Genomic DNA, 15,749 nt, shown 5'->3' on the forward strand with positions numbered 1-15,749 from the left:
TTGCGTCACAAAATACGAAGAAGCTATTGACATGGAAGGCGTTGCATATCCAAGCCTCCGAACGTAATGGAATATTTCTGCAATCAGAGGTCACAGATCGCACACGACCAAAACATGGTAGTATGCATACTGGAAGCGCAAAGGTGCACAAATAATGTGGGATTTGATGTAACCTAACATCAACTTGTAATTATGTGAAGTACTGTGTATCATTAACAGAAAGCCTCACAAATCAGACACCTTCACCTGAAACATGTGGAGTGAGGCTTTCATGACTACATTGCCTGCATAGCTTTTGCAGCATTGTCTGCAAGGTATGAAATGTAGCATAGTGATGCTTTCTCATTTCAAATGTATTGGATGCCTTTGGTGCTCTCGAGATTATGGTGTTTTGACTGATTTGCAGAGCTGTGTACCTTTCATTTCAACTTCATGAAGAGGTCATGTTTTTCCCTTTCTAGGTTTTGTGGCCAGCCCTGTTCTTACGCTGGGTCTATGATCAGAAGCCTCAGAAGGAAGCGTGGGACATGGTATTGGAAATCCGAAACAGAGATAAGGAACTACGCTCTAAAGCACTTAGGCTACGCAGGTGAGAGGCCTTTTAGGATTTAGAACCTTCACTTGTGGACAAGGGAAGTGATAAAGGATTTCTGTGGAACTTGGTAGACAACGATAACATTGTATCAAACACAGTTACAGAGTCGCATGAAAATACTTGGTGCCATGTGTGCTTTGTTTTGCATTTGTAAGCAGTCTGGCATTCAACATGCCATCTGTGTTCAGTGTTATGCTTCCATACTCGATGACCTTGCAGCTTTAGCTCTTTCACACATCATGATTCTTGTTCTTGTTACCATTCATTTATGTAGTGTGTACTAGTGCATCTCTTATAGACATGATCCATATTCCACATTGCTTGATTGTGTTCACTATCACCTTTTACTGACCCGCCATGGTGGCTCAGTAGCTATGTCGTTGCACGAAGTTGCAGGATCGAAGCTCATCCATTGCAGCTGCATTTTGGTGAGGGCAAAATGCAAAATCACTCATGCACATTCAAAAACCCCCAATGGTCAAAATTAGTCCAGAGTCGCCCACTATGGCATACGTGCCTCATACTTGGATCATAGTTTTGTCATGTAAAACCCCCCAATTTTTTTTTTCTCCTTTCACTTGTGTTCCTACAATGTTCACAGTGCTATCCTACCTTGTAAAATGGTATAATGGTACCTAGAATGAAAATACTGTAGTCTTCATTCATTTAGGGAAGTGGCAGATTTGATGCTAGGAAAACATAGGGAAGGTGGGAGAGGGAAATTCAAGACGATGAGCAAAATGAGGACAAGGTAAAAGTGGGAGCCAACGTTCTGACAAGTGGACCTGTCTTTATCACTTCCCTTGAAAAAGGCAGGTCCACCTGTCAAAATGTTGGCTCCCTGTTTTACCTTGTTCTTGTTTTGCTCATCAAATGTGATACTGGTAGCACATGCCACATCACCCGCCGTGGTTGCTCAGTGGCTATGGTGTTGGGCTGCTGAGCACGAGGTCGCGGGATCGAATCCCGGCCACGGCGGCCGCATTTCGATGGGGGCGAAATGCGAAAACACCCGTGTACTTAGATTTAGGTGCACGCTAAAGAACCCCAGGTGGTCGAAATTTCCGGAGTCCTCCACTACGGCATGCCTCATAATCAGAAAGTGGTTTTGGCACGTAAAACCCCTCAATTATTTTTATTTTTTTTTAAGCACATGCCACATGACCTCCTGTGCCCTTACCCGTCATAGCGGCACGGTGACTCCGGCATTGTGTTGCTAAGCCCGAGGTCACGGGATCGAATCCTGGCCACGCGACCACATTTCAGTAAAGTTGAAAGGCAAAAACGCCTGTGTACCTTTGTTGGGTGCATGTTAGAGAACTCCTGGTAATCAGAATTAATCCAGTCCCCTCACTATGGCGCGCCTCATAATCATATCGTAGTTTTGGCGCGCAAGAGTCCAGAATTTAATTTTTCAAACAAAAGTTTTTTTTACTGTGCCGTTGAGAAACATGGGGCTTTCACATAGGCTTGGACTTTGCATGTGTTTTCAGAAGGAAAGAAGCTTGATACAATGCTTTTATGTTTAGTCACTAAAGGTGGAAAGAAATTAGTCTTAATCCACTTTGCTCTTGCACATTGTCACACGCTGAGCTGCACATAGTCAAGCTTTCATCTGCTTACACTAGAGCTAGACGTTGATTAAACCTTTCAACCAGATTAATCGGTACATCTTGATTGATTAATTAATAAGATTTGTATATGTACTTACATAAGCAAAAAAAACAAATGCCTGTGGTTTGTCATGATACATACACTTTAAAGAAAGAAAAGGTATGCTGTTTGAATTGACAGTTGTCTTTATTATTAGACAACTCTGCTTGAAAATAGACAGTTGAGCATGTCAAACTCAGTCAAATGCAATCGCAGCTCCAGCTGCCGAGGCAAAGAAGCTTATCATGATCTCTTGCAGAAGAGAATTCCTTCGCTTATTAAGTCATGCCAGTTGCAGAGAGGACGTGCTCGCATAGCATTGATGTTGCCGGGATGTACATCATTGTCTTTAATTTTAAATTATGGGTTTTTACATGCCAAAACCACTTTCTGATTATGAGGCACGCCGTAGTGGGGGACTCTGAAAATTTAGACCACCTGGGGGTCTTTAACGTGCACCTAAATCTAAGTACATGGGTGCTTTCGCATTTCGCCCCCACCGAAATGCGGCCGCCGTGGCCAGGATTCGATCCCGCGACCTCGTGTCATTGTCTTTACAACCGGCATTATGTCTAGTAGAAGGCGCTGTACTGGTCACCACTGCAAAAGCTCCGAGTCATCTTCAGTTACTTCTGAAACATTACTTCTTCATGAAACACCACCTGGTCTGGCCCTGTTTCCTCGCCGCTTTCCACTGAAAACGAGTACTTCCGTTTTTTCGTCTGGATACATTGGATCAGTTTGACTGTATGATTTTGGCTAGTTTCGAAAGCCATACCTGCATGTTCCCCCAGCAGCCATGCGAGCGTAACCAATTAATCTGATCAAAAAGATTAGTCATGATTAAAGCTTCAATCGGCTAATCGGGAGGTTAACCGATCAATCACCCAGCCCTAGCTTACACCTTTAGTGTGCCACAAGACTCCTGTCTGGGAAGGACCAAAATATGTTTTTAAAATTTTTATCACTTGTCATTGACATGTTATTTTCTTCTCTCTGCCTCATCCTTAACCACAAGTGAAGTCTTCTTACCATCAATTTTGTGACCTCCTTCTCTGTTCTGCAGGCAACTGCTAGAGCTGGAAGATGAGGCTGTTGTCCAGGGCGTCTTGCAAGACTCTCTTAGCCTGCTTGAATGACATCCGAGGAGGGGCTCAGTGCCCTCTTCACAGCGGGGAAGCACCAGCGCTGTGGAGGACATGGGGCCGAGCCATCAGCAGATAACTGCACTGGCTCAGGAAACTGCCAGCACCGGCAGCCGAGCTTCTTTCTCTCACATGTCATCCGCGGGTTCGCCTCAGTCGTCCCTGTCCTCGTCACCAGCTGCCACTTCCTCTGGTACTCCCTCGCACGTGCGCAGACTCCTCAGAAGCCTGCTGCATCTAAGCTTGGACAGCCATGCAGGAACTCGCCTGGCTCCGGACTTTGGAGCTGCGTCGTTTGATGAGTTGACTTTCAAGCGGGGTGATGATGATTGACGTCCTTTTGTGTGGCTTTAAAATTGCGGCGGTGTTGTTGGCCAGTGTTCTTGGCCGGTCCTTCTTGTCTTTTGTCTGGTGATTGATGCCCATAACACTGGATTTTCTGGATTGAGCTCAGATTTTAATCCAGAGGTTTTCAGATTTTCATGTCGAGTAAGATTGAGCCGAGGTTTTTTATGATTGCATGGAGAATGCGACTATAAGATGCGTCAGCTGAGGACATTTTGTAATAGTTCTTAATTCACCAGTGATACAATGCATTTTGCAACTTTTGACCATTACCTTTGTGTTGGTTGTTGCTTGCTTCAGTACTTTTCAACATCAAAAGGAAAACTCCAACTTGCTGAATATTTGATGTATAGTATTGCATTGTGATAAACATGGCTGTGGGCATTTTTATAACTTGCTTCACTGTTGTTGCTGCAGTATTCTGTTCTTTAATCCCAACAACTGCTACATGGCATAAGTCACAGTGCTGTGTATTCAAGGATCTCAGCATGTACTGCACATCTTTTCTGTGGGAGTTCTTGTATACACGTACTTCTTGCAATGCTACACTTCAGGCCTTAGCTTATAAGGTTGTTCAAGGTTGACCAAGGCATCCATTTTTGACAGTAAACAGGAAATGTGCTACAATTATGAAACTAAGTCAGCTTTTCACCTCCCCACATGCACATTTTGCCACTGTTGCTATTGTATTTGCCGTCTGATTCATTCGCACAATAGGAGCTGCATCGCAGTTTGAGCTAGCGCAGGGTCACATTTTGCAGCCAGGCGAACGTGCCCGTAAAATTCATTGGTGTCTGCTTGCTGCTTTTTCAGCTACTGAGATCAAGCATATATTGGTGTCTGTTACATTGTTTACCACACCATACTTGCAGTTTTCGAAGAATTTTAGCTGAATTGACAATGTTGTCTTGCAAATTTGATCGCACGTAGGTGCTTCATAATCACAGGCACATTGGCCTCCGTTATAATAGCTGGAACTTCCGTGTCTAATGTGTTGCTAATGTGTTGCTGTGTATAATATTGTTGCCTCATTTGATAATTCTGTCATTCTTCAGCTGTTCTTTTACCTCCCATAAGGAAAAATCCAGTCAGCTCTGAACCACTCTTGGAGTGATGTTCTAAAAGTCAAACAAGTTAGCCCTTCTGTGCCCAAGTAACTTGTGCTGAATTGGTTAGGCCCATTACATTTTCTATATGCTCTAGAGCAGTGCTTTTATAAATGTGGTCTGCAGACTCCCAGAGGTCAATGGGGTCTATGAGCACTACTTGCGACATGTCATCAACACGCACTGTCTTCCAAAAATAACAGACAAGCGATCTGGCAAGGCACTTGCAACATATAGATTCCTCGCGATGATGTAGACAGCAGTGGCCATTACTTTTCTACTAGTATGTAAACTTCAACTATTTTTGTTTACTTATCCTGACTCGCATTTTCTACATGCCACATCCACCGTTATCACCAATCCAGACTTCAAGGGACATATGGCGCACCTTAATGCAATCAGGGTAGCTGCAAATACTGTTTTCATTGTGGCCCTAAGTTCATTTCTGTTTTAAACCCGAGAATTCAAAGTGTTACTGAAGCTGCATCCTCACAGTGAACCAAGTGCATGCTTTGGTCTGCAGACTAGGCATCATGTGACCTTGCGTTTCTGGCTTCACGAGGGCAATATCTGACTGTGGACTGTGAGGAGGGGAAATAGCATCTGGCTTTTTCGTTGCCAGGTGGGCCTGAACTGGGTTGCAGACCAAGTAGCTATGGAGCAAGCATAGATACTTAGCCTGGAAACTGAGCGTTGCTTCCTCTACCTCCTTGCAATTTGGTATGTCGTCATCGTTAGGGTCGCGGTCGTTGTTGTCATCAGTTGTCTCACCGAATAGAGGTTGTTGTATTGCAAGGTTTCTAATTACTCGGCACGTGCAGCATTTCTGGCTTCGTGTTGAGCTGTTTTGTCTTGCCAGCTTATCAAAACTTCGCCTACACTGATTCCCACAATGTCTATGTGAGATCTGCATGATCCTTTTTTTTGGTATCGTCATGGCCAAAAATGCTTGCAGTAAGTCACCATGGCTCTTGTTTCTTGTGCACCTGTGTTTCAGACAATACGAATGTGGCATTTCTTTCTCTTATCTGTGCATGAACAAAGTGCCCGCATTAGGTTAGGGAAAGGTCTATAAGACACTCTTTCTGGAGGAAGTGATGTGGTACGGAAGTATTACTTTATGTTGAAGAGATACAGTGTGGGCCATCGTGTTGCAAGGCTGTGGATGCTCACAGGTGTGCCTGTTTTGGCAACAGATCATAGCGTGGTACTCTGTTCAGCTAATCAGTGCCATTTTTTCTCTTTGTAGGTGAGTGCTAATTGCAGCTAAACCATTGTAGTCCTGCCATCATGTAACCGATTGACCAGCAAGCTGGTATCTCATGTGGATCAAGTTTAAAGGGCCCCTAAACCATTTTGAGCTCAAAAACATGTTATATAGTGGCAACTGTGTACCAGCCTGCAATCAACATACAGATATAGAATAATTTTTTTGTTAATTATGTCGAAAACTGTGTGGTTGCTGCTGTTTCTCAATTGCCCTCTCTATTCTCCCCTTGGATAAGCCTCTTCACTTCACCGCATACTTCTTTATCCTCCAGCTCGCCAATTCTGTGCATGCAGCAATAGTAACAGGTTGCATTAGCCACCCGGAGTAAAAAACAAAAAGAATGGGTTCTTTCATAGTCCAGGGCTGCTATCTTGCACGCGTTCAAAAAGCCGACATTCAGTTTTTGAATGCATGCAAGATAGTGGCCCTGATCACACTTCTTGGAGTGTCAGCTTGTTTGAAGCTCGACAGAAGGATCAGTGGGGTGCACCCCCCTTCCTCCTCAGAACACGCAGGCCACTTTTGTCACATTGGCAAATTGCCCCTCATATGCCAATTAATCAACAGCTTTTACCTTGGTCACGTCAAGCACATGACCCTGCTGGCATCACAATGTTTCAGTTTATTGTTCATTCAAGATACATGGTTGTTAGTGGTATACTGGCGAAGATCCCAAAGTCCAACGACTGCAGTGGGACCCTAGGTTAACAAATAGATTGACACAAAATGATTCATTGTTATAGCAGTGTAAAATTGTGCAATCTATAAGTAAAAAAGAAATGAACGAAGTAGTGTGAAGTAGTGTAATGTGTGAAGAAGAAACCAGAAAAAAAAATGTAATAGGTTTAGGAGCCCTTTTAAGTGGATTCGAGGGTTTGCAACTGCTAGTTAAGAACTCCTGCTTTAGAGGCTGCAGTGGCATGATCATTCCAAGTCCCCATTGAAGTTTTTTAAACCAAAATCTGCTTTTAATCTTGTCCTTCTTGTGTTGGGACTCGAGAAACCATGGTTCCTTCCTCAAGCTTGGTTGTTTCTATAGCTGAACACTTGATCTTCTTGTCTCTGTACTATAGTGAATGTGTAATCCTCATACCAACAAGCCTACTGAGCACTGCGTGCTAGTCTATTAGTCTGCATTTTTGTATATATTGGCTTTTAGTTGCTGAGAAAGAAAAAAAAGCCCCATAGGTTGCTTGCCATGAGTGCGAGAGTTATGGTAACGCATGCATGGCATACACTGAATATGTGGCATTGATGTGACGCTAATCTCACTTCCCTTACATAATTGACATATTTTTCATCTATATGAATTCTTGGTTGAATAACATGCTTTCTTTTTTAGTTGGTTTATGTGTAAATTATAGCATGTGTATGCAGCATGTACCATAAATCAAAGCTTTCCATGTTGAAAAAGATGTGTGCGGTGTGCTGTATCTCTCTCTCTCTCTTACTGTGTGCATATCACACCAGTGTGTAAGAACACCGCAGATCAGCTGTCACTGGTTGTTATGGTGGAAGGTGTAACCGGCGATGCTGTCGTAGAGATTGTCCTTGATATGGTGCACATTCGTGCCTGTGTTGATGACAGTTCTTCAGCAGCTTGTGATACTACCCATTGTTGTCTATATAAGTTCTGGTAAGCTTTATTTTAATCATTAAGTATATATACATTTATAAAAAAAAATAACTTAGCACTGTTTCTGTGTGATGCTGTACTGAGGACACTTTCTCTTATATGCTCAAGAGAAGTCGCAGTGCCATTTATTATACTATTCTTTGAAGTCAACAAGATGAAACTTGGTCATATGTACATTGCACTTTTGCATTACTTGTGTTAAATAGTATTTCACTGTGTTTGATTCAATGCTGTGTGCCCTCCGAACCCTACACTTATTTTAATATCTCCATTTTTCAGTTTTCAAGTAATGTGCATTATGCAATGTGTCCAGTTTGCACTTTATCTGCTTTCTGTAGCTGTGTACTTGGAAGGCATTAATTGTTTCGTTTTTTCCCCCATCCATATTTTTCACTGCTACTCTATCAATTTCTAACGAACACATTCGTATAACAAATATAGGATATATAACGAAGGTATTTTCATGTCAAATGTGATTCTGTTGCGTAGAGATTTGCCTGTAGTATGCTTGATGTTTGCTGTTATACTGATTGAAATGCTTTCCCCCCTCATGCTTTCAACCGATGTATTACTTGCAGTTGCTTGGTACCCAACTTATCAGTAACCGCTAACGTCCTGCAAGGAGCTAAAATGTTGCCAATCTAGCCTTAATCAAAAAAGCTGCTAAAATGGCAGCCACAGTGCACCTAAATGATGACCCTCTTGTGAATATGAGATATGTCTTTTATTGAATACTCTAGAAACAATGTTATTACACATTAACCTAGTACCAGAAACAAATTCACAAGTGCAGCTGAGGCAATTTCTTGTGCTGTCATCCAAAATATCTGACTGACAATGCTTCCAGCAGTGTCCCGAGTAGCTAAAAGGCAGCGAGGTCAGAAGGGAGTCCAAGTTCTTGCAGCTTAGTGGCCGCAGAAGTAGCTGTTTTGGTGCAAGGCTCAATTTTCAAGATAAGGATCATTTTTCTTTTTATTTTCTATTGCATGTAGTATATGAACTGGTCCATTATGAAAGCAAACTCACAATCGGCGTTAAAAATTATTACAGCAGGCATGCGAGTTCAAACCTCAATTTTCGTCACCTGCTAAGTACTCCCCGCAGGAAACAGTGTGCCTGGCGGTACTTTTCTGATTACAGCACAGAATAAATGTAAATCGGGCCTTACCTTACATCCGACCTGTACATTGCAACTTGAGCACCTAGTGAGATGGACAGTGGCTCTGCAAGGAACATGCAGCCTCTGGGGTTTATGTTCTTTAGAGTTTATCTATCAATCGTGCATGCATTTCCTTTTTAACACTTGCCCACTGCTTTCCTGTCAGAGACTGCGTTGCACTGGCATGCCTTCTGTCACCTGAATGGGCTTGGACTGCACCATTAAAGAAGTGCACTATGGATGAATGATGATTATTGTTGGGGGACAATATAAGCACTTAAAGGCGCACATTTTTCTTGGATTTTACAGCTTAAAACATTGTACTCTTTTGAGCTTATTTTGACCCCCTCCCCCCTGATAATAATAATCATGAATCTTATGCACACTTTCTTTGTTCAACACTCTGTTCTCTACTTTCCTTTCTTGAATGCTATGTCATGCTGATACGCAAGTTCCAACTGTGACCTGAATGCACTGGGAGTGTAGCATTAAACAAAGGAAATGCATGCATGATAGATGGCAACTGTTGCTTGGGAGCAAGATGAGCCTCATAGGGTGGGAATATTTCTTAGAGTACTTGTATATTTGACTACATTTATTTAAGTTTTTATACTCCCCATTGGAGGAGTATGCTTGCCTTTCAATGGTGCAAATTCATTCTGTCCGTGCATAAGCAGAGTGGGCATTACATTGGAATTGGAAGGAGCTAAAACTTACTGTTGCAAAAGGAGGCACCAGCCCTTCGTTGTCCATAGGGGGCAGAAATACAGTGGCCAGTGTTACTGTTATACTGTTATTACCAGCTTGTAAATTATACAGACATTGTGGCTGGCAGTATGCGGCCTTAATAATTTATTCCACTCTAAGAGCACTCAATTATAACACAAGAATGAAATCCGTGTGTTTTGACTTTTACCCCTTGGAGGCTTTTGTGCATGAAGTGTACTTTATAGCTAACGAAGGAAAATGCTTATTCGAATGTCTGAATCAATACGAAGGTCTTGTGCCTGGCATATTCAGTTGAAATAACTTCAATTGAACAGTTGAAATATTCATTGCAGGGCTATGCTCCACCAAGATGTTTAACTGTCGGCTTTCACAGCATATTTAAAAATGAGTGAAATCTCAATCTTCCTGAAACAATGCAAAGTTGACTGTTTGATGTGACATGACCTTATAAATAAGCCGTGAACCACTTCTAAGTGTTGTTTTTGTTGTGCTGATGCTTTGTGTGTTTAGCCTTTTCAGGAATCCTGTAGTTTAAGTATTGTGACTTGCGTAAAATATCCCTTGTACAGATGTTGAAAGCTGTTTGCATTGCACTTTTTTCTGTTCTGAAGGTAGGCTTTGAAATTGTGTCCTGAGAACTTGCGGACGTGTTCAGGGTGATCTTGGTACTGAGGTCATAAAATGCTCATATCTACCTTTAGACTCTTTGGGAAACCTTTACCTGAGGAACAGGTAAATGTTTATAGTGGGAATGGTTTGCCTGAATTGCTTGTGCCTGAGTGGCAATCGTGCACACTGTAGGTTTGTATTCAGCTAATTTGGCACAAACATGGGATTTCTCATGGCTTAAGGAAAGACCTAGTCACTGATAGGTACTTGTATTTGCTATGACATATTTATTAATAGTTAATTTTATAAATGCACTTAATTTTTTTTTCTGTTAATAGATATATACGTGTTCACACAGGCCAATGCACTCATGCATTGCTAACAATATGACACTAGAAATTTACTGTTGAAAAAGTTTGGCGTTACTCAATATTTGTTGCTCACAAATGTTGCCATCACCATATTAAACTGCTTACTGAGCTTAGGTTTTTTGTTCTTGCATGTTGCTTTACCAGAGTGTCCTGCATATTAGATGCCTTTAGACATAACACCATTTTTGAGGCACAGGCTTCCCAAGGGCAGGCCACATCAAGTAATTGGTCACAGGCATGGTACTATTTAGCTTTCTGCACACAATGATGTGGTCTGTTCAAGGGAGTTCACAGAAATGGGAAATGCTTAAGTGGGAGGTTTTACTCGGGGCTTTTTAAGATGGTCTAAATAACTTGTCAAATTGGGGGAAGATACTCGTGCTCTGCTGTGGGACGTGGCAGTGTGTAAAGCCATATTCAAAACAAATCCACATTCAGTCCATTCTTGAGCCCGTGTGTCCCTAGTGCGAAATGAATGGACAACAATGTATAGAGTAGTTCCATGCACAATGAATTTTAGTTAGTCGCTGACAATGTCCCCAAATGGCGATGTTTCGAAACCAATATATATATATATATATCATCTGTTACTTGGCACTATGACTGACAACTTCTTGTGAACAGTGAACACATTCAATGTTTCATTAATTGCTGTGAACTCTGTGCAAATGAGTTCAATTCAGCAAAGTATGACATTAGGCTAGTTGTTAACATAGCTGTAAATGTTTGTGGTTCAAAACGAAAGTATAGAAGAAAGGGCAGAAATAAACAGAAAGAGGACTCCATTAGCATCTTCTTTTTCTACTTATATTTTGTTAACAGAATTCAATTCAGTGGCTTGACGGCTATAGCACTCCACTTCTGAGCTTGAACTCGTGGTATTTGATTTTTGACTGCAACAGCGACATCTTGTCATGGGCAGAATGCAAAAATTCTTGTGTACCTTGCTTTGTGTGCACATTAAAGAATACCAGGTGGCCAAAAATTACTGTGGTGCCTGCCTGTGCTCTATCCATCGTAGCCCGTATGCTGCTTCTGGACATTAAACACCATGATTAATAGCAGTTTTAATTTTAAACACATCTGTCTAGGGTTTGGTATTTTCCCCCTCGAAAGCCATAGGTACAATGATGTGTATGAATGGCGATAGATACGTGGTTTAATTGGTTTCCACATCGCTGCGATGCATGTCTTTTATGAGTGGAGGCCATGAGGAAGCGCCTGCCAAGGTGGACCTTTTTTGGCCGTGGCCGCTCTCGCAACGTGGCTGCAATCACTCGCGATAGCACGTTCTACGTCTCCCTGGCTCTTCCTGGCTTACGCGCGTTGGCCTTGTCTCTAGTACAAACGGAAAGCCAGGTGGCGGTGCGGCTGTGGTTGAGAGAGGGGGAGTGCAGGGGGAAACAACTGTGCTTGTGCGTGCGCACGTCTTCCATGGGCAAGTGCAAAACGCGCAGTCTCCCGTGGGGGGAGACGCCTTGTCGCAGCCGGCTGCCCGCACTCCACACCTGCCGTGGAGAGGGTTCGTGCGCTCGCCGACGACCGAGGGGCTTGATGGGCTCTGGGAGCGGCTGTACCCTCGTAGTGCGCAATGTGCACCCGCTCATTGGCGAATCGTTGGTTCAGTCAGCGTGCGCCTTTCAGGGCCTCGACCGGCTAGGACTTGCCAGTCGTGTGCTGCGCGAGACTATGTACTTCGTTTCGCGATGGACGAAAGAAATTTCGAAGAACGGACAAGCCATACGTTACTGCGCGTTATATAGATTGATACCGCTAGTAGGAACTGAAGAAATTGTATTGGAAGCACTTGCTTTCAAATTTTTATTTTTTTATTTTTTTACTGGTTGTGACTTGAGCATGCGCCGACGAAGCCGCAGTGACGACGCCTAATATGTTGGGAGTCGCTTGTCACAAGTTCATGAAATGTTAGGTGAAACAAAATGCGTTTCACGGCACATTTTGAGTGCGTATTTCTGGAAGTAGGAATTAAGTTTCTTTGAAATAGTTGTGTGTTAAAGGGACACTAAAGAAAAAGATTTCACCCTGTATTAGTAGATTACTCTTGTACAATACCAAAAACGCCACCTTTACTGCGGGAAGAGGCGCTTAATAGGCAAGCCAGAACAGGGGCAACAAGGAAAGGTGTCACTACCTTGAAGTTCCCGCACCAGCGCGACGTGGCGTCATGGATTTTCACGGCGCCACTTAATTGTTTATCCATAAAGGAGTGTATTGTGTTCTAAAGGAGCCAAGGATTGAGCGTCGCAAATTTCGGGAATGTTTTACTCTGCAAATGCGGCCAGAATTCGGAAAAATATTTTTAAAATCCGTGGCGTCACATTGCCGTATCGGCGCTGGCGTTTTGACGCGAAATTCAATATTCAAATCTTTGGCCATTTTCGCTTTATTTGCGAAATTATCGAAAATAGCGTTTTCAAAGAATACTTTACCTGTCTAAATAAACTCAACAATTGTTTCTTGTTAGTGTTCCATTGAGTTCTGGCTGCGTTAAACTATTGAATTCTGCAATTCAGCATGCCGCCAAAGTCATTAATGAAGCCGAAATTTTACCATCATATTGACGATTATCGCGGAAGGTAATGCGTCCACCGCGACAGCTTGCTCACCATAGATTTCGGTTTATAAATAGAAAGCTACGTTCTCTGACTACAACCCTATACCGAAAGCGTGATTAGCATGTTGTGCCAGTGCGCTTGAATATACAGTAATTTATTTTGTTACGGTTGACAGTTATTTAAATTGTATATTTTTGGTAAAATTATTTAAGTTGTCGCCGACGAATAGTGAGAAGGCATAGGTGTTGTCGGCGGCCAGCCGCTCCATTTGTGCTCCTACCCCGTCAATGTCGAGTGACACTCCCGCTACATGAGGCGCTGTCTGTGCTCTCCCCCATGGAGCGTGGGGGGAGGGGGCGGAAGGCTGTCCACGGGACCTACGATCGCTGGTGAAAGGCGGTCCGGCCCCGACTACGGGGGCATACGCCTATGCCCGCTAGCTGTGACCCCTCTAGCTGCTTTCCAGCTGGTGTGATTGCCTATGGGCCATTCGTTCCTTTTCCTCTTCGTTTGCTTTCTTTTTCTTTCTTTTTTTTCAAACCTCACCGCTCTGGGTTTAAAAGGCCGGTTTAAAGGGAGCGCGACAGATGGGCACGCGTTCCTCTTCACGCTGCCTCTCCTCCTCGCCACTTGCCCCCCAAGCGCGCCAGCACCTGCGCATTTCACTCGCCCCTTTGCCCATCGAGGGCATGGCATATCGCTCGAAGGCCGGCAAGCTGGCTTGCTGCACCATTTCGTTCACTTCGCTGTTTTATTTCTCTGGCGCGCCTCAAAAAAACATGCGATTTCTCCTTGTCGACGTGGGCACTACCTTTGGGAAAAGAAAAGGAAGCTCAGCGAAGCGCGCGTGTCGCAGTTGTCGTCCGCTGTCTGGCGGAGCTGTATTGGCACGTGCTGGCAGGATGGCTGCAGCCTATTGCATAGAGTCTCCTACGATCCTTTGTTGTACCTGACCGCGTGACTAACTGGAAGCTCCAACGTCCTGGATAAACAGTAGCGTTTTTCTACTTCTCGGTAAAAGTGTAAAGCTAGAATAGTATAGCTCGCGCTCGACGAAGAATCACGAGACTTCCGCGTGTGGATGCAGCGTTCATAACAGCGCACGGCTTCAGTTGGTCTTGCGGGCAGTGCAACTAGAAAATTTGCGCCTGTGTCGGAAGTAAAGGGCCTTGCGAGGAACTGGGTCCCGAGCCATCAAAGAGTCTGGTGACACACCGAGCTTGATGACATACAGCAGTTGAACCTTTCGTTGTGCTCGTGAATGACAATGCAAGTTAATCTAATTTTAATGATGATGATTCTGATGGCATCCTTCTTGAAATGGAAAGGCGACAAATGGCCACGTGGCCTACTTGAGATAATCGGGTCTTACTGTAGTTTGTAGTCTGGCATTTTACTTACCTCCTACCTTTTTTTTTCCGTCAGAACATCTATCTCTATATTCTAAAGTTACTTATGCCGCTAACAATCCCTGTTCCATCTCTTCCCTGCCTTTTTTTTCCCCACTGCTGATCATACAGTTAACACTCCCATCATTTATGAACTTTAGCGCTTCTGGAAGGTGGACGTTCCCTACAGTCCTGGGGTGCTCATCTGGACACGGTTAAATTCCACCATGTTATGAAATTATGCAATGGTGGCATTTTGAACCAGTCAGGCCATAGCAGCCCTTTGGGCCAGTCAGAGACGAGATAGCGAATTCGAAAGTATGACTTTCAAAAATAGTGGCATAGCACGAATAGAATCCAATGGCTGGGTCGATATTTTGACAGCGCCGGAAGCGACACCTTATGAGAATTGGGACACTCTGTTTCTTTTCTTTCCATTGCACGACTATTCGTGAGTGAACACAGTCACAAGTGGATCGGTGACTGCCGAAACATCTAAGAGAGCGGATAAATGTAAAGCACAGTCGTGCTTTACAATGCGAGTTTCTGCTTTTGTTTAGTTTGTTTGGATGTGGTATCACTAGGTGTCAGCAGATACCACAAATGGCACCGCGGCCCCCTGCATCGAGCCGGGAAAAAAAATATTTTTTCGCTGGGCGTAACTTGTACAAGCAATTAGAACTTAAATAGGTCAATGCCCAGGACACCGGCACTTCGTAGCAAGGCTGGGCCCGCCGAGGTCTCGTGCGGGCTTGCAATGACGAGCTCGATAACACTGCAGGCTTGCGAAACCTTTAATGTAAATTTTATAAAACAGCATTTTGTACATCGACACTTCGCTGGTGACTTTGTTGTTGTTTATACCGAGAACGACGCTATCAGAGAGAGACTGCGAGACCGTGGGTATCACGCACAAGAGACCAAACGCTTCACTCGGTCGCACGGAGTGGGTGCGAGCAGTGTAAACGCGCTATCGAGGTGTATATATTTACAGAAAGCCTAGATTACAAAGGCGTAATCTCTCGCCTGTTATTGTGTGGTGACTATAACATGTCAGATAAAGAGTATACACACTGCTATTGATGCGGAAACTGCGAGGGAAAGGAGAAAAAAAAAGTATGGGTGTTCCGACGCAACGCACGGGATCATGAGTACACAGCAACTATA

The 15,749-nt window shown here is 43.6% G+C and overlaps 1 protein-coding gene across 4 annotated transcripts in view; it reads left to right on the plus strand.

Moving 5' to 3' along the window:
- The window catches only part of LOC135908372 (myotubularin-related protein 9), a 52,704-nt gene extending 41,973 nt beyond the window's left edge, over positions 1-10,731 (plus strand). For all 4 annotated transcript variants that reach the window (XM_065440141.1, XM_065440142.1, XM_065440143.1 and 1 more), the window contains 2 exons: positions 462-589; positions 3,315-10,731. In XM_065440141.1, the coding sequence (XP_065296213.1) occupies positions 462-589; positions 3,315-3,387 (201 nt within the window). In that variant the 3' untranslated portion in view covers positions 3,388-10,731. The remainder of the gene's footprint in view (positions 1-461; positions 590-3,314) is intronic.
- The last annotated feature ends 5,018 nt before the right edge of the window (positions 10,732-15,749 follow it).

Source organism: Dermacentor albipictus, chromosome 5 (genome assembly GCF_038994185.2).
Source record: "Dermacentor albipictus isolate Rhodes 1998 colony chromosome 5, USDA_Dalb.pri_finalv2, whole genome shotgun sequence".
NCBI lineage: Eukaryota > Metazoa > Arthropoda > Arachnida > Ixodida > Ixodidae > Dermacentor > Dermacentor albipictus.